Source organism: Pantherophis guttatus, chromosome 2, assembly GCF_059756535.1.
Source record: "Pantherophis guttatus breed Tessera chromosome 2, ASM5975653v1, whole genome shotgun sequence".
Taxonomy (NCBI): domain Eukaryota; kingdom Metazoa; phylum Chordata; class Lepidosauria; order Squamata; family Colubridae; genus Pantherophis; species Pantherophis guttatus.
Genome location: NC_142064.1, coordinates 127,024,074 through 127,043,246, shown reverse-complemented (window position 1 = coordinate 127,043,246; position 19,173 = coordinate 127,024,074). Strand labels below are relative to the sequence as shown.

The following is a 19,173-nucleotide window of genomic DNA, read 5'->3' as shown; positions in this document are numbered from 1 at the left end:
AAAGAAGAACCCATCTCCAGGAAATAGAAGAATGATGCAAATGGAAAATTTCTATCATAGAAATGGAGGGGCAACAAAGGATGTGCATTCATAAGTCATATACTTGCTAGAGAAAGACAGACACGTGTCTCCATTCCAAACAGAATTATGATTGTTTGCAACTGTATCTGTATATGTTCCAATGATTCTTAAGAATTACGAGCCGCGATGGCACAATGGTTAGAGTACAGTATTGCAGGCTACTTTTGCTGATCACTGGCTACCAGCAGTTCGGCAGTTCGGGCTCAAGGTTGACTTCCATCCTTCTGAGGTGGATGAAATGAGGACCCAGATTGTTGGGGGCAAATATGCTGACACTATAAACTGCTTAGAGAGGGTTGTAAAAGCACTATGAAGCGGTATATAAGTCTAAGTGCTATTACTATTATGCTTGAGTTCTTTTCGTATAAGAAGGAGGAAGGGGAAACATGGTCAGGCTTTCAAGATTCTGTTATTATAAACTGAATCAGGAAATTTAAGTTCTAGCATCTCCTGGGGTGTCTGTTTGCTACATTTAAGGGCTGAGAATCATTGAATTTAAAAGGAGGTAGAAATATGCACACTTCACTTTTTCCTATCCTAAAATCCAGCACTTGGATCAGGAGCACTAAGTTCAAAGGGAGGATCCCAGAAAGTTGCACCACAAAGCACTGCTGCTTTACAGCCAGACGTACCGATATATGCTCGGAAAGTAGCACATCTTATTTTGAGGTATCAACTTGACCGGCCTCACTGCAGTAAACAGCGCAGTAAAAACACTGCTGTTGGGACAGGAAGTTAAAAAGTGATGTACTTTCCTCCTATCTCAGGGACAAGGGAAAAACACTTTGCTGAGGGTGTGGAAAGAACCTAAGTCAAGGATCTATGATAAAAGTTCTATTGTTACAAAGGGATTTTTTTTTTTCTGTTTCAACCCTAGCTCTCTCTTCTTTTAAGTTTATTCATGAGGCAGGCTGAATAAATTCATTTTTTTCATTGAAGGGGTACTGATAATATGAAATTTCAGAATCCCTGCCCTATGGGTAAAGAAAGTAAACCATCTAAACATTTGTCACTGTGAGAGAGATGGGTGGTCCCCAAATCTGATATATAAATAAAAATAAAATATAAATGTGGCCCATGTTTTTGAGGTTTGGAATCATAAGCATTCATGGCTTTAAGTCTGAAAGGAACAGATCAAGAGGAGTATTTTTATTTTTTTATTTTTTTATTGCTTTAATTTATATGCCGCCCTTCTCCAGAGACTCAGGGCGGCTTACAATGCGTTAAGCAATTTAATGAATATTGTTTTGCAGCAGGGATGGGCTGCTGGGGGTTCGCAGGGATTCGGAAGAACCTCTATCTAAGATTCTGTGTAGTTCGGAGAACCCCCAAATCCCACTCCTGGCTGGCCCTGCCCACCCCTCCCCTCCTCTCCCAGGAGTCCCCACACGGGCCCGTTTTGGATGCAGGCAAGTGCAGGGCATGCACGGAGGCTCAGGGAGGGCGAAAAACAGGCCTACTGGAAATTCGGGAAGGCCGGAAATGGGCCTGTTTCTGGCTTCCAGAGGGCCTCTGGAGCCTGGGGAGGCCGTTTTTGCCCTCCTGGAGGTTTGAGGAAAGCCTCTGGAGCCTGGGGAGGGCAGAAACACCTCCCCCCCCCCCGCAGTGGTGCAGGAGGCCGACTGGGCCACACCCATCATGGCCACGCCCACCCAGCAACCCAACAGAGAACCCCTTGGTAAAATTTTTGACGCCCACCCGTTTTGCAGCCCTCTGATGCTTACCTCCTCCACTTTCAAAAGTAGGAATGGCTGGGAGCAGGACGTGGTGCAGAAAAAGGGTATTGCTGTTCATCTTGATCGTGCCTGAGAGAAGCCCACTGAAATAATGAATATACCTACCACAGAGAAAAGATAGATAAAGAGATCATCGATGGGACATGTAAAAATAAATGGGTCTAAATTCCATCCATACAGGCGAATGACGAGTTGCAAGGTTTTAATCCTTTTACACGTATTGGTTTCAGCCTAATAATTAAATATACTATATTGCAACTTTACTTAATAGCATGAAACATTTCAGAATGTATTTACTATAATATCATAAGGGGAAAAAAAATCTTAACATGTATGAGGCAACATCTCTCTAATACCAGAATCTAATAACAGACATTAAAACATAAGTAGTCCTCAATTTATGACAATTGAGCCCAAAATTTCTGTTGTTAAGTCAGACATTTGTTAAGTGAATGTTGTTTCATTATTTATGTCCTTTCTTGCCTCAGTTGTTAAGTGAATCACTGCAGTGGATAAGTTAGTAAACTGGTTGTTAAGTGAATCTGGCTTCCCCATTGATTTGCTTGTCAGAAGGTCGCAAAAGGGGATCACATGACCTCGGGACACAGCAACAGTCATAAATGCAAACCAGTTGCCAAGCATCTGAATTTTGATCACGTGACCATGGGGGATGTTGCAGAGGTCGTAACTGTGAAAAACGGTCATAAGTCACTTTTTTCAGTGCTTGTAACTTTGAATGGTCACTAAATGAACACTTGTAAGTTGAGGACTACCTGTATTAGTTATCTGGTAAGAACTGGAAGGTAAAATGAATTACACAAAGGCCAAAGGGATCTGTAGATGTTTGGGGTGGGGTGGGGGGCAAGATGGCTTAAACCGATATCAGGAATGCGGTGTTGTAATGCAAGCTGCCCCACTCCTTTTTTATGGGCATTACAGCATTGCCTACATGCTCAAAGAGCAAAGTTTGTGGCATAACACTACAATACAACTTTCATCAATCTGGTTAAAGAAGAGTTCCTGTGGGTGCTGATGACAAAAGCCATGAAAATGACGATGCTTATTTTTGCCCTTCATAAGACCATTTATTTTCAAAGCTTCAGCCAGGCTGCCTAGGAAATTTGAAAATTCACCGTATCTGAAAGGCACCTTCCTGTTTCTGAACAAGAAAATTCATTACTTGTGAGTAAACATCTTATCGCTACTTGCAAAGGCTGGGTCAGAACAACATGTCCTTTCACCAGTTCCAATAAGACTCCATACTCATTTTCACTACTTGGGTGACCCTGAGGACACAGACAAACCTCCAAGTGGCCTCAATGACTCTCTAAAAGAAAGCAAATGACTAGCTGTCCGCAAGGAATATAAATCCTTCCATTCCCCACCATCCAGTCAGAGCTGAAGAAGCTTCTTGGACGAGAAGCGAAACGTCTTCAAAGAGAAACAAGGAAGTCCAGTTGTCCTCTTGAAAAAGGACCTTTGGATATAAGATAGAGGGTGCAAGGCTCACCTCTTCTGCGATGGCTGGAGAGAGGCAGCTACTTTGTCCTCACAGAACTTGCGCATGGTTAGTGTGCTGAGGGCCTGGTCTGCACTGAGGAGAGAAGACAAGGAAGGGGCATAGAGCTGCAGTTATAAATTGGCAGGTAATCCAATAGGCAGGTTACAGATTCATTTGGACCCACCAAAAATGTAGCTTAAGAAGAAAGCTGGAAAATGAGATTGAGGAAGGAAAGAAGAAAAAAAAAGTAGCTGTCAGTGCTAGAGTAGCCCCTCTATCATTCTCCCTTGCTCAATACCTTGCCGAGATTTTGCTGTAGTACATGTAAGAGGCTACGATCACACCCGTCTTGCCCTTGTTGCCCTGGCACAAAGAGAGAACATGTTAAACTGGCATCGGAATCATGCATTGTGACTATAAATTCAGGGGTGCAAAAAGTTTCGGCAAAATATAACAGCCACCTTGGAGTGTGGATGGGAAAGCACAAAAACGGGAACGCAAAAGAAGATACATTATTTTTATCTACACTCACTTTATTTGTTTGGATTCGGTTTGTATAAATACAGTTCATTCAATCTGTTTGTTTCTATAATCTCACTATATCAGGGGTCTCCAACCTTGGCAACTTTAAGACTTGTGGACTTCAACTCCCAGAATTCCTCAGCCAGCTAAGGTAAGCTAACCTAAACTGGCTGAGGAACTCTGGGAGTTGAAGTCCACAAGTCTTAAAGTTGCCAAGGTTGGAGACCCCTGCACTATACTGTCAGTTGGAAGCCATTTTGCACCACTGCTATACAGTATATGAAGATGAACCATCCAGTATCTGTTCAATGACCTCCTCCTTCTTTGTAAAGCTGGGGAAGACTAAGTTTTCTATGGAAGACGTTCCAGGCTGTCCAAAAATCCTCCAAGGAAAGCTTTTTAAAAGTTGCAATTGAAAGTAAAACAGGGATGGAAAAATCCATTAATTATACTTTTAAAAAATGAGAATGAACTCAGAGAATGGTTATTCAGACTGATCACATTTTAACAGACAAGCTATTGGTCATAATTGGGGGGGGGGGAGTCAATTTTACTCTCTTCTTCTCTATCCAGTGTGGGAATGTAAAACCTTTCTTCACTTACCAGTAAGCTTTACAAATGGAAACTAGTTCAATGTCTTTGAGGAAATCGCTAGAAAGAGGTGGGAAATGCTGATTAAGATTCCAGCTCTGATAAAATAGAGGAAAGTTTGCATGATGCCACTTCATTACACTAAGGATTTTGGCAGGCATGTAAACTTTCAATGTTTGACTAATGAATTGGACAACCTGATGTCCTGCTTACCGTATTTTTCAGAGTAAAAGACGTACCTTTTTTCCCCCTAAAAGGGGGTGAAAATGTAGGTGTGTCTTATACACCGAATGTAGCCCCGCCCACCCACTGGCCCCCACCCTTTGGCCTCTGCCTCCCAGCAATTTACCTCCTTGCAGCAAGCAGCAAGAAGAAACAGCCCATTTCAGCTTCAGCCCAGCCTAATTAGCACAAGTTGTCTGTTGGATTGGCCTCCTGACTCTCAGCTGTTTTGCGCAGGCCTCTGCTGCTTGCTGCAAGGAAGTAAACTGCTGGGAGCAGATTTTTTTTTTCTTGTGCTAAGCAAACTATGCTGAAAACGAAAATGAAAGTAAAGCAGGCTATTTGCTGTTTGCTGTAATGAGGCAAAATTGCTGGTAGGCAGAGGCAGATTTCTTTTTCTTGTTTTCCTCACCAAAAAAGGTAGATGAGTCTTATATTCCGGAGCATCTTATCTTCGAAAAATACGGTACCTTTCTATAAGCAGAATAAAACGAAGGTATATATGCAATGGAGGTATTTCATCAAACTAAGTCTTTCTCAGAGGACCTTCTAAGCTGCTGACTTTGAGGACATACCAAAACCACTCAGCTAATGATTCTGGAAAGCCAGGATCTCATCCCTTTTCCCTAACAGCAGGCAGTATCCACTGCCTTATAATAATCAGGAATTTGGGAAGATTTTTCTCTGACCTTGCAGTGAAGGACAGCCACATGCTGAGGGTCTGAATTTAGCCAGGTCTCCATGGCTTTGCAGATGGAACAAATTTTGTCCAGAGGTGGAGCATGCAGATCTGGCCAGCCAAAATCTTGCACCTGGACCATCAAGGAGAAAGAAGTATTGGAGTTAAGAACATGTTGAAGTATACAGGGAGGAGACAAGCTTTTGGAACTGGTGAATACAATTTCTTGCCTATAGGATGGAACTCCTTCTTCTAGAAGCCTTTCCTCACCGAGTCGAAGGGTTCGCCATCCCATCTTAAGTTAGCAGGAAAACATAGTGGCATGAAATCAGTTGTTCTCATTGATGACTTTTATCCCACCTTTATTGCCTATGTTGCTGTCACTGTAGTCCAGGGGTGTCAAACTCGTGACGACACGTTGTCACATGATGTATTGCAACTTTTTCCCCCCTTTGCTAAAACAGGGGTGGGCATGGCCAGCGTGTGACACATCTGGCCCGCAGGCCGCAAGTTTGACACTCCTGCTGTAGTCACTGATAATGTGACTCTAATTATAACTGGGAAAGAATGGGCTAGAAAACTTTACAAGTTTTATGCATCTTTATGTACCTTGAAAGTGTCCCTGGATAGAGTTGGCAGAAGGAGAAAACTACATTTTTACCAACTTTAGAGCTATAAAATGCAATGAGCAATATTGGCACTCTTCGTATAAAGAATAACAAGAAGAAAATATTAATAATATGAGCTCTTTGGCTACTCAAATTGCTAGTTTTTAAAGGTTTAACACATTTTAATGACTCTCCCAAGTCTTGAAGCCAAGTAACTTGGCTTGCTTTCAACTAAGGAGCTACCTATCTGGTTTTAGGTTCAGTCTTTGACTCAATTATTATGATTTCTGTACGGCATTTCTCTCTCTTTGAATTGCACACTTTATATCAGTTTATAATAATAAAGTAGAACACACAAGAATAAAATAATGCACAAAACAAGAATAAAATAAATGAAACTGGGATAATATATAAAATCAGAAAATAACTGTATTGTGTCTAAATACCAACATAGATGGTCTTGAGCACAACAGGCACTCCTTAGCTTGAACTGCTTTCAATGAAATTACAGATATGGAAAATTTAAAATTCTCTTTAAAAATGTTGCCCGATACAATTTAGTACTAAATATTTACTGTGCATTATATCTTTCTTTCCAGAATTAATGCCTGTTTCTCTCCTTTCCTTTCAATCAGCTGAGAATGGAAATGAACAAGTCAAGCTAAACTAACAATTTAATTACTTTACTTTAATCACAGAAAGTAGAACCATTGTATGAATTTCTACAATGTGCCAGCTTCTAATAACCTTCTAAACAGTTTCAGTTTGGATGTAGTCTCAATTTAATATACAATAGTGGCCAAAATTTTGGAAACCTTTTGGGAAAAGTGTATCTTCTAAAACTAGCTAATACCATTTTTTTTTTTTTTTTGGAGTAGTACCATAAAATTAAATATCAATGGAAAGATAATTTAATCAAGAATGTAATGCAATAACTTTTATGAAGGATTTGCTATTAGAATAGCAGTTACAGTATAAAGAAGAAAAGTGAAACATGTAGAAAAAACAAGATATACAAAAATTATCACCATGTCAGTTAATACTTAGTTGGGTAACTTTTAGCATGAATTAGGTCTTACAACATCTTCCCATGGAATGAACTAAGTCTTTTAGTTTTGCAGCTGTTCTAATGTGAAACCAAGATTGAATGATTGCTTCTATTAACTGGGTTTTATTGCTGGGTCGCTTCTGACTAACAAGTTTCTTTAGTCGCCTCCATAGATTTTCAATTGGGTTAATATCTGGGCTATTCCCAGGCCATTCCAGCAGTGGAATATGATTATCTTGGAACTCCCAAAAAAAGTGATGTTATTAGCCATCAAACCTCAAAAGTACACTTTTCCCAAAAGGTTTCCACAATTTTGGCCACTACTGTAAGCATCTTGGCCCCAAGCTCTCATCTCTCACCTTGGGGTTCAACCGGATGATGTCATGCCGTTTCTCTGATAAGTTGAGGAGCTGTTGACATAAAGAAGAATCTTTAGCAGTTTACTCTACCAACTCAACTTTCAACTAATAACCTACAGCATCTTGATCAGGACATTTTAAAGCACAGTTATTTATGTGACTTCACCCCAAATGTTACTCTCTCTTCTCAAATAAGCTTGTTAAGTTGCTTGGCCAAAAAAAATAAAAAAAGTTTTATAGTTTCCTATTCTTCTTGAAAGTCAGAATATAGCTGTTCCCCAACCCTGCCCACCCAGCCTATAGGCTGTCCCTATAAGCGAACTTTATACAGTAGAGTTCTTCCCAATGGAGATAACACTAATGCTTTGCGTGAGATGAAATCACGGGACCTTCAAAATGAAGATAACACCAATGCTTTACTTGATATGAAATCACGAGACCCTGCAGGACAAAGTGATCGTCATTCCTCTCTATCTTGGAGGTGAAGCATGCGTTTTTCACACACTCACTCAAACCTACATAGAAATGTCAAATTGGCTCCTTCTTTAGAGTAACTCTTCTCTCCACTCAACTGATTTTTCTGCTTATCATGACCATCATCATCATCATCATCTCCTTGACCTCCTTACCAGATACTTGTCCTCATGCTTGGATTTGAGCATTTGCGCCACCTCTCGGAGATTGCTACGGTAACGTTGTTCCTCCAAAGCAGGAGGAAAAGACACCGAGATGATACGTTCAGTGATGTAGATGAGATCAAAATCATACTTGCGCTCCATTACGTGGTCCAGACTGAAGCTTCTGAAAGGAAGAAAAGCAGATAGTGGTAAGGGAAACAGGACTCCAGAGGTCTACAGAACCACAATGAGCACTGAAGATTACAAAATTAATTAGCAGGCAAAAAGAACTAAAACCTATATAGTTTGCAATTTGGCAAACCTAATTTTCAGTGGGATCTCCCAATAACACAGCTGAAAGCGAAATATCGCAATTGTGCAGGTACCAATAGAAGAGAATATTTGTAGCTCAGGGTTGAACTGTGGGGTCCTCGGTGCTTGCTGAGCTTGGTTGTTTACTTGCAGATGGTTCATTGACATCATCAGTACTAGAAGCGAGTGGGGTTTGCTCTCTACTTACATAAAAGTGATTCGCCCTATTGGTGTTGGTAGGAGTGTTCTTGCTGGTTCCTTGATTAGGCTGTTCTTTTTTTTACTGTTTGAATGTTTGTCTAAGATGATAGTTCCTTGATTGGAGTATTGTTTACCCTTTGCTTGTTGTTAATCTTGGTGATATTTTCTGCTTATCTGGGTATTGATTGCTAGGGAGGTGGTGTTTTGGATTTTTTGTTCCCTTTTTAGTTTTTAATTGTCTCTTTTGAATGGTAGGTAAATATTGTTTCAGAGTCGTGGTGGCGCAGTGGTTAGAATACAGTACTGCAGGCTACTTCTACTGACTGCTGGCTGCCTGCAATTTGGCAGTTTGAATCTCACCAGGCTCAAGATTGACTCAGCCTTCCATCCTTCCGAAGTGGGTCAAATGAGGACCCAGATTGTTAGGGGCAATAGGCTGACTCTGTAAACTGCTTAGAAAGGGCTGTAAAGCACTGTGAAGCAGTATATATGTCTAAGTGCTGTTGCTATTGCTATGTGCCTGTTGGTGGCTGATTTGTCTGAGTACCATGCTTCCTCTTGTCCAAGTATCTTAAAGCAATGTTCAACAAAACCAGTGGTTCATCTTATAGCCAGTTCTAGGAGCTTTTAAGTGCTTTTCTTCATATGCTTTTCTTAAATTTATATCCTGCTATTATATATAATGATAGAATTGGAAAGTGTTTTGGAAGTCTTCGCATGTAATCTTCTGCTCTCTATAGAAACCACAGCATCTATGACAAATAGTCCTGACCAGCTTCTGCTTAAAAACCTCCAATGAGGAAAAAAGCACTGCAACCGATTCTTCAATTGATAATTTGCATTGATGCAAAACACAATAGGTTAAAAAAAAAGATAGTCATATAAATGCATCAGAAACACACAAACAAGGTTGACTCAGCCTTCCATCCTTTCGAGGTAGGTAAAATGAGGACCTGGATTGTGGGGGCAATAAGCTGACTTTGTATAAAAAAGAACACCGCTTAGGGAGCCCTGAAATCGCTACTAAGCAGGTATATACAAAAGTATGAAGGCTATTGCTTAACATATTGTAAGCCGCCCTGAGTCTCCGGAGAAGGGTGGCATATAAATCGAACAAACAAACAAACAAACAAACAAACAAATAAATAAATAAAACATATACACACACTTGCCTATTTAAATAAATATAAATAGAATTGTAACTGTTTATTGTATTACATTTTTTTCTTCTGTATTTCTTCACTCATTTTTAAGTACTTGTTATGTAATTTTTTAATCATGTATATAGTTTGTGGTTTTGTTCTTTTTGCGCCTTTCTTTTTTTTCTTGTCATTATTTTAAAAGCAATAAAAATGATTAAAAACTGATTGCATCTACCAGTGAGTTTCTCCTAACGTTTAATTGATTGCTTCTTTGCAAGGCTCATTCATGTAGGTAAGGTTTCCTGCAACAACAGAGAACAAATCAGCTGAATTTCTGAAGATTCCAGTCTCCAGTGAAGCAGCTGAGACACAGGGAAACCTTCTCATTTGTGAAGATTAGGCCTTAACCTTGACTCTGAATATTTTGGCCAGTAAAAAGGCAGATGGAAGAAAAATGCTGTTCTTAGATCACTAGATTTGTTTAAGGAGATAAACCAATTCTGCTATCACAGAGCAATGGATGAGGAATGCATGACTTATATTCATATCTAGTTTTTATTAATGAAAACTGTCTTGCTAGGGATGAGTCAAAAGAAAAGAGGCAATTCTGATGAACTTCGTTAAAAATTTCTCTCCTCTATTGATTTGCTAATTGCATCAAAAGGAAGCAAGAGTACAAGCATGATAAATGATTGAAGAAAAAAAATAGTGTCTTAATATATGATAACTGCAGTGAGTTGTATGCACAGAGGCAGAAAGACTTATAAATTCCCACAATGGAAGAATGGATGATGAAGTTAATGGAACTAGCTGAGATGGTGAAATTAACTATTTTGATTACAGAAAAGACTTTGTCCAGTTTTGTTTTTATGTGGACACCACTTTTGGATTTTTTTGCTAGAAACCGCAAGAGATGCTACATTAATTTTGGGACTTGACAATTAGCAATGTTTATGATTGTGGAAATACTATGTATTGTTGAATTTTAGATCAAAAGGTTATTTATGTTTACAATTGTATCGAGAAAGTTGGAAGTTACTTACCCTTTTTTGAATTCTTTTCATTTTTTTTCTATTCTTTTGCACCTTCCTGTCCTCTATTTTAACTTTTTAATTCCTTCTTTGTTTTTATAGTTTATTTTTTGTAGAAATTTAATAAAGTGCATTTTTTTAAAAAGGAAGCTACTGTGCTTATCTTTTTAGAATGAAGCATATGGTACAGAAATGCCTTCATTTTTCTCTTTTATTATTATTCTCTTTTATTCATTAAAAATGAAACTCAGTCAACTGGACATTTAAAAATGTGTCACAAATACCATTGACTGGTGCTAATGGTTGATACGGGTTGCTGCCAGCATCCTAGGTATCAACCAAGTACCTTCTTAAAATATATGATGTTCCGAGTAGCACAGTTTTTTGCAGTTCCGCTGGTGTTATTGCAGGAAGCTGCAATTTCTTTTTGTGAAATTCTTGGACATGGTACCAAGTGCCCTGATGACAATGGGTATCACTGTGATATGTCTCATCCATAGCCGTGTAGTTTCTATGGCCAGGTCGCGATATTTCATGATTTTTTCCAGTTCTTTTTCTTCGACTCTGGCAACTCCTGGTACCGCGATGTCAATAAATTGTACATTTCAGTTTTTGACAACTGTGATATCTGGCATGTTGTGTTCCAAGTGATGAGCTGTCTGTATTCGAAAGTCCCACAAGATCTTCACTTTCTCATTTTCTATCACTTTTTCCACTTTATGTTCCCATGATTTTTTGGATACAGGTAAGTTGTATTTTTTATATAATGACCAGTGGATTAATTTAGCAACTCGGTCATGTCTAGCTTTGTAATCAGTTTGTACAATTTTGCTGCATTCACATATTAAACATGAAACAGTTTCGGCTTTGTTGTTGCAAAGTTGGCAGCTTGGATTGTCGGTGGATTGTTGTATCTTTGCTTTCATGGCATTAGTTTGTAGTGTTGTTGTTATTATTATTATCATTATTGTTATTATTATCTTCTTAGACAACTTAATGGCATTTTCCATGATACTGTATCCTCAGGTGATTGGCGTCATTCACAACTGATTCAATAAATATTGGCACTTTCTTTCTTGTCTTTTTCCTCCCTCCCAATAGCCAAACCTAAAATCCAATGCAGTGCTAATCCATTTTCTTCCTAGTTTCAAAATGACTGGAGTTACTCATGTGATTAACTGAGCATAATGTTAGTATAAGAAACCAAGAGAAGATGACCTCTGGCTACAAAAATAGCTCACCATTAAAAACAATAGACTAAAAGCTGGTCCACCCCTCACCATCCCTGCATTTCAAAGCCAATTATTTCAATGCCAATATAATTATATATATATACACACACATGCATACATATACATATACATATACATATACATATACATATACATATACATATACATATACATATACATATACATATACATACACACAAACATAATGTCAGGGTCAGGCTGTACCTGGGCAATGTGTTCCGCTGCTTTGCAGTGTTGAGGGATTTGGTGGAGCCCTGAAAAATAAGAAAGGAAAGAAGTCAGCATCTAACTAATATGTGTAGAAAAATATTGTATTAGCAGGAAAGACAGGAGCACAATGAATGAAAATATTACTGTGTAAAGAAAGAGCATAGAAATTAAATAGTAAAATATTCATAAAACACCAGTTTTTAGACCCATGCTTTTGGAAATATTTTACATTTCCAACTCGTGTTGGCCTTTATTGTTAATTCTGAGGGACCAAAGATTTGTCACTTCATCAATCTTTCACTTAATCTGAGGGTATCTGAGGTAATGCCTAAGTAGTGCATCACTGTACTTTTATGTCCCTGCAAGTGGATTGGAAGTGGATTGCCCTTGTCTGCTTCCTTGGGCTGAGAGAGACTGACTGGCCTAAGGTAACCCAGCTGGCTTTGTGCCTACAATGGGACTAGAACTCGTGGTTTCCTGCTTTCTAGCCTGGTGCCTTTAACTCTAACACCAAACTGGCTCTGATATCTGTACTAGAACAATAGTCCACCCAGGGGTGAAATCCAGCAGGTTCTAGAGAACTGGTACCAGAAATTTTGAGTACTTCGGAGAACCGGCAAATACCACCTCTGGCTGGTCCCAGAGTGGGCTGGGAATGGAGATTTTGCAGTATCCTTCCCCTGCCACAACCACCAAGCCACACCATGCCCACCAATCCATGCCCACAGAACCGGTAGTAAAAAAAATTTGAATTTCACCTCTGAGTCCACCCCAAGATAAGTGCAAAGTCAATTCTTCTACCAGAAAGGCAAGGAGATAAAACGGAACACCCTAATTTGACCCAAGGATACCTTTTAATAATGTGTCTTGAAGTTCACATGATTTTAATGACTCAGTCGCAAAATAAACGAGGACTTTAAGTACAAACGCGTTAACTACAAAAACAAAGAAGAAAAATCTTCCCACGCTCCTAGGGATTAGTGTCAACATAATGGCTGAAACTCCACCAGACTATGGGACTGGCAGATTTAGAAGAATAGCATCAAACAGAGCCTTACCAAATGTTCAATGCGCCGGACCGGAGCTGTATTCCGTCTCTAAACATATGGAAGAAGATGACATGTGTTTAAGTTCAAATAAAAAAAAATCAAAGAGCATTAACAACAAGATTGCATGACGATGCTGTACGTACAGTTTCAAAGAAGTTCTCCGTAGGAATGTTGTTGCTCATTGAACTGTGAGAGCTACTAACCACAGAGCTGAAGAAAAATCATGCAGTGGCAACTTATTTTGCCAACAAAATCATGCAGTGGCAAGTAGTTTTCCTGCTAGGATACGCCATCCAAACAATCTACCATGAACATAGTGTAAAGTGCTCCCTCCATCCCCAAATCCACCCAGGACAAAAGTCACTGCTACACAGAATTCAGAGAGTAACCCATATACCTGTGATGGCGAACCTATGGCATGCGTGCCACAGGTGGCACGCAGAGCCATATCTGTGGGCACGCAGGTGTTGCCCTAGCTCAGCTCCAGTGCGCATGCGCGCGTTGGCCAGCTGATTCTCGGGCCTTTTGGGCCCACCGGAAGTTGGGAAATGGGCTTTTTCCAGCCTCCGGAAGGCCTCCATGGGGGTGGGGAAGGCCATTTTCACCCTCCCCAGGCTCCTAGAAAGGCTCTGTAGCCTGGGGAGGGCAAAAAACGGGCCTACTGGGCCCACCATGCCATCGTGTGACAAAAGCAGGGGGAGCACGGGGGGGCGCGCACATGCACGGGGAGTGCATTGAATTATGAGTGTGGGCACATGCACGCACGACCCCCCTCCCACGCTCCCCCCCCTTTTGGCACGCGACGGCAAAAAGGTTAGCCATCACTGCCATATACTGTATCTGAGCAAAATCTGCCAAGGTTTTCCTTTGATGTCTCACCTCCTTTTAACACAGAAGTAGAAACCATTTTGCTCTGGGGGCTGCAATTCTTCCCCTTCCCCCAATTGGACTGACATTCCCAATTCTATTACCAGTAGTCCTTGACTTATAACAGTTCATTAAGTGACTGTTCCAATTTACAACGGCACTGAAACAAGTCACTTATGACCATTATTCACACTTAACAACCATTGCAGCATCACCATCGTCACACAATCAAAATTTGGATGCTCATATTGATGACAGTTGCAGTATCCCAGGGTCAAGTGGTCAGCTCTGGCAACCATCTAACCTTCTAACAAGCAAAGTCAGAGGAGAAGCCAGATTTTCTTAACAACTACGTTACTAACTTAACTGCAGTGATTCACTGGACAACTGTGGCAAGAAAGGTCGTAAAATGGGGCAAAATGTAACAAATGTCTCACTTAGCAGTAGAAGGTTTGGACAAAATTGTGGTCATAAGTTGAGGACTAGTACCAATACCAATATCATTATATATTTATCATCATGCATGCTTTTTTAAAGGATTTTTCTAAATCCCAATTATTGAACAATAGTGAGAACTTCTTTGCTGTCCTAATTCTTCCCTCTAAATTGCAGAAATTGGAGAAAAAAAAAACTTTGTTGATAACTATCTGAGGAAACAGATTCTGATCCACAAAAGCTTATGTGATAGCACACATTTAAACCATCACGATATTTCTGTGCTCAACTGTCCACTAATGTAGAAGGAGAAGAGGATTTGCAGTGAAATTCAGACCACTTCCTGCTCACACAAGAGCAAAAACCAAGAAGGCAGAGCTGAGAGCAACAGCTCCAGATTAAACGGGCTGCATGGAAATCTTGGCCTTCCTTAGTCAAGGAAGAGTTTCAAAGAGTTTTGCAGTCTCCCTTGAATCTCTCAGTCTTCCCTTCAACAATGGTGCTTCACTTCTGTGAACTCTCATCCCACCCACCTCCCACCTTTGTGAAGATGGGGCAGCTTATTCAGCGGCAGAAAACACACTCCAATGGTTTGCCCAGGTGGAACAGGCACACGGTGACCTAAGTGTAGATTCATTTTTGATCCACACAACGCAAGCGAGAGATCTGGCACACATGTTGTTTCAAATCTGGAAACAGCACATGGTCACACAAAAGCTTAATTGCAAGAATGGAGTGAAATAAACTAAAGGCAAAGAATCAGCTGATTCAAAACTGTTGCCCTGCTCCCTTTTGGTATTAGATAAAGTTTACCGTTTTGTTGTCTGCCGGCAAGGTAGGAGGAACCTAAACTAATTGGGGGAGGACAAAATGGATGTTCAAATTCCTATCACTCCTCCTTGCTCTTGTGAAGAAAAATAATTAAAGTGTAAATCCATTTCCCCCCCACCCATTCTCAGTATCCAGTTGCTGTAATTCTTGTGAAACCTGGTTCTGAGAAAAGGAGGAAATACAGGTAGTCCTCGACTTACAACTGTTCATTTAATGACCGTTCAAAGTCACAATGGCACAGAAAAATGTGACTTATGGCTGTTTTTCACAGTTACAACCTTTGCAGCAACCTCATGATCACGCGATCAAAATTCAGATGCCTGGCAAATGGTTCATATTTATGACAGTTGCTGTGTCCCCCAAGGTCACATGACCTCCTTTTGTGACCTTCTGATGAGCAAAGTCAATGGGGAAGCCAGATTCACTTAACAATAGGGTTTCTAACTTATCAGTCACAATTATTCACTTAGCAACTGTGGCAAGAAAAGTCATAAAATGGGGCAAAACTCACTTAACAAATGCCTCACTTAACCACAGAAAAGTTTGGGCTCATTTGTGGTCGTAAGCCGAGGACTATCTGTACACACCTGCAGTCACCTCTTTTCTTTTGCTTTCCAACTGCCTCTCAACTAAACTGGTCAGGGCAACATATTGTGGATTGATTCTCTTAAACCAGAGACATGGGAGATGGAGGGGTGGAAGGGAGAAGATAGATTGAACTATCCTTACTCCGAAGAAGCCAAAATAGGAAATATTTGGTTAGTTCAGCCTATAAGGTAGCCATTATGCCTAGGATGATTATCTAAATCAAGCAGGTCCAACCTGCAACCTTGGATAAGTTGGCTCAGGCCAAGCCAAAAGGTTGGACAAATCTGATCTAAATGGAAACCATCAGCTCAGACATGTCATCTTGGATATAGAAATGCATACATTACTTCACCATTTGGATAGCAAAAGAGAGGGGGGGGGGAAAGCAAGCATTCACTGAACAGAGAAAAGTAGCTATTTATAAAGTGCACTGAATCAACACATGTCCAGGTTATAGCAGAAAAAGAGAATTCCCTCACAGATACACTTTGAATGGTGGTGCCTCTACAGAACACAGGCTGCCTTGTTCTGTGAGCAGCCCCTTGCCCTAAAATAATCTTGCGTCAGGGAGTAGACAGAATCTTTCTGTAAGGTAGGTAAAAGCTGGGAACACACTGCTGCACATGGAAACTTTGGGGAAAGCGGTTTGTGAAACAACAGAAACAGCTCCAACTCATTCCTGACTATAAAGTTTTTCCAGCTCTTTAAAAATGAGTAACGGAGTGATAAGAATCAAGGAAGTATTTTAAAGAATACCTAAATAAATCAGCAACACAAATTTTGAATTGGGGGGGGGGGGTTTGAGAAAAATCCTGAGCCAGCATACCGTATCCTAAAATATTGCAGAAGAATCAAAGAGCAGGGTATGGGAAAATCAAACAATTCCTGCACGGATCCAAAACTTTGCAGAAATGGGCAATTATGCAAGATCATAATTCAGAAGAGGAAAAACCTCAGGCTAAATCCTCTTTTTTAAAGAGGCAGCGATACAAAGCCACTCTTGGCGACATGGTTAATTTCCTTACATGCGCACGTCCACAGTTTACCTGTCAGAAAACAATAAAGCACCTTGGCTCACCTTAAGCAACCAGCGTTTTTATTATTGCCCAAAGTCTTCAAAACACTACAAGGGCCCTTTGTCAACTTCACCGCAAGAAGCCTACCCCTCCTTTCCCCTCTGGAAAGTATTATGTGGGTCAAGTGGGTGGCAAAAGAGCAGGCACTTACCAGTTCGCTTGGAGGGACGGGCTGGCAGGAAGATGGCACCTGGAAAAGAGAAAAGGAAAGAGATGAGCCCCAGTGCACATGCCGGTTCAGCTTTGAGGTCGCCAACATCGTTCACATCCACCCCCCAACACTGAGACCTTTGCAATGACATCTGAAGCCCTTCTGCTTTTCCCCAGAGTAGAATGTGGGGCAGATGGGTAGGAGAGAAGTCTCTTGTCCCGTCCCCGGCTCCCCTTTTCAAGAAGCAGAAGCTTTTCCCACCCGGGTGTTTCCTTTGGCTGGGGCTGGGCTCTTCTAACAACAGCACATATTACAGGCAGCAATTCATCAGGCTGCAAGGCAGCGCGGCCATATCTGGCACAGGGGATACCATAGAGAAAAACAAACACAGAAGAGCACCCCACCCAAGAGGGAAGCAACAGTGAGGCTATTCAGGCTGGTGCGTTTCCCTCTCGCCTGGTGGAACTGCCAGGGCATTCCTTGTGACCCGTAAGAGTGCAAAGGGCTATTATGCCCCCCCCACACACACACACCCTTTCTCTCCTGTGGCTGAAGGAGGGTAAAGGGCAGAGACCCAGGCTGATCCTGTGATGCAGGTGAGAACTCAACCCCAGTTGGGGTCTCCCCCAACCGTAGGTTGTCCCTAACTTAAAATGTATTAACTCCAGATGCTTCCAGAAGAAGGTTGCATAAAGGCAGCACCTGGCCTTCTTGTGCGGAATTTTACAGAAGATGATTTCAGATGGTTTTGCACCCATCTTCCACTTTGAACCTTCTTATTTCGCCAGCAATATTTCTTGTTATTTTTTGTCTTTCTGCAGCAAAACTTATCTCGGGCGGGGGGGGGGGGGAGGGGAGGATAAAATGGAATAACTGCACAATATGCAGTTGGTTTTGGGAAGCTACTTGTAATGCTCCGAAGCTTAATCTTTTGGGAAGCCCTCTTGAGATCCTTCCCTCACTTTTTCCTCTGCTGGATGATGATGTTGCCTTCACTGGATCCCCATAAGGTAGCCTTAAGTTGAGCATAACTTTGCTGCTGTTAATGCAGTTTTCACAAGGGTACAGTTGACAAACTATTTTGTGAGTGGTGCAGTCAGATCATCCAGAAGGAGTGGGAGGAGCCAGGCAGCTATTGGCTAGTGAGGCTTCTAAAGCCATTCCGTTTTGGACAGAGGAGAATCCAGTTCTCTCACTTCTCCCCTCCGGATCTTTAAAACTCTATGAGCTAGAGATCAACCTGGCCAGCAGCTGATCAACAAAGGACAGCAAGGTCAAAGGCTGAAGTCTGAAGGCAATTTCCCCATGCCTGGCAAATATTGGTTGGCTTCTTTGAATATTAGGTTTAGCAGACATTGGAAGAGTGCTAAGCCCATGTTCAAAATTCATTTATCAGCTGATACTTGGACTCCTTTTGAATAATATACTACCCAAAACACTTGCACAGAACTAAGCATGAGTTTTGACCAGTGGCTGATGTTCTAATGAAGCCATCTGGAAAAAAAACCTCAATTCCTCCCAAACTTCAGCTCACGTGAAGAAGAGTGACAGAGGACGCTTTCCCACCAGCTGGTGATATTTGAGGAAGCAGGAGGAAAACAAAGTCAGAGAAATCCACCCCACCCCACCCCCATTTCCTTAATGTGCCCTTTACAAAGTGAATAATGACAGCAGCCTTTATTGTCATTGAACTTACAGCAGGAGAGGGATCATCAAGGGAGGCAGCAAATCGTATGTTAGTATAGCATTTTGTCGGTTCAATGATTGATGGATAACATGTTAACTTGGCTGCGACAAACATCCCTTTTGTACTCCAGCTGCTGAGGTTTCCTGCCTATATAAAGGTAAAGGTAAAGGTTCCCCTCACACATATGTGCTAGGTGTTCCTGACTCTAGGGGGCGCTGCTCATCTCCGTTTCAAAGCCAAAGAGCCAGCGCTGTGCGAAGATGTCTCCATGGTCATGTGGCCGGCATGACTAAACACCAAAGGTGCAAGGATCGCTGTTACCTTCCCATCAAAGGTGGTCCCTATTTTTCAACTTGCATTTTTTACGTGCTTTCGA

The 19,173-nt window shown here is 41.1% G+C and overlaps 1 protein-coding gene across 5 annotated transcripts in view; it reads right to left on the bottom strand.

Annotated features, from left to right (window-relative positions):
• TNS2 (tensin 2) overlaps positions 1-19,173 on the bottom strand; it is a 158,342-nt gene that overhangs the window by 41,366 nt on the left and 97,803 nt on the right. For all 5 annotated transcript variants that reach the window (XM_034419276.3, XM_034419278.2, XM_034419277.3 and 2 more), the window contains 9 exons: positions 17,111-17,149; positions 13,172-13,210; positions 12,108-12,157; positions 7,977-8,148; positions 7,348-7,398; positions 5,343-5,465; positions 3,617-3,681; positions 3,328-3,411; positions 1,806-1,918 (listed from right to left, as the gene is read on the bottom strand). In XM_034419276.3, coding sequence (XP_034275167.2) covers positions 1,806-1,918; positions 3,328-3,411; positions 3,617-3,681; positions 5,343-5,465; positions 7,348-7,398; positions 7,977-8,148; positions 12,108-12,157; positions 13,172-13,210; positions 17,111-17,149 — 736 coding nt within the window. The remainder of the gene's footprint in view (positions 1-1,805; positions 1,919-3,327; positions 3,412-3,616; positions 3,682-5,342; positions 5,466-7,347; positions 7,399-7,976; positions 8,149-12,107; positions 12,158-13,171; positions 13,211-17,110; positions 17,150-19,173) is intronic.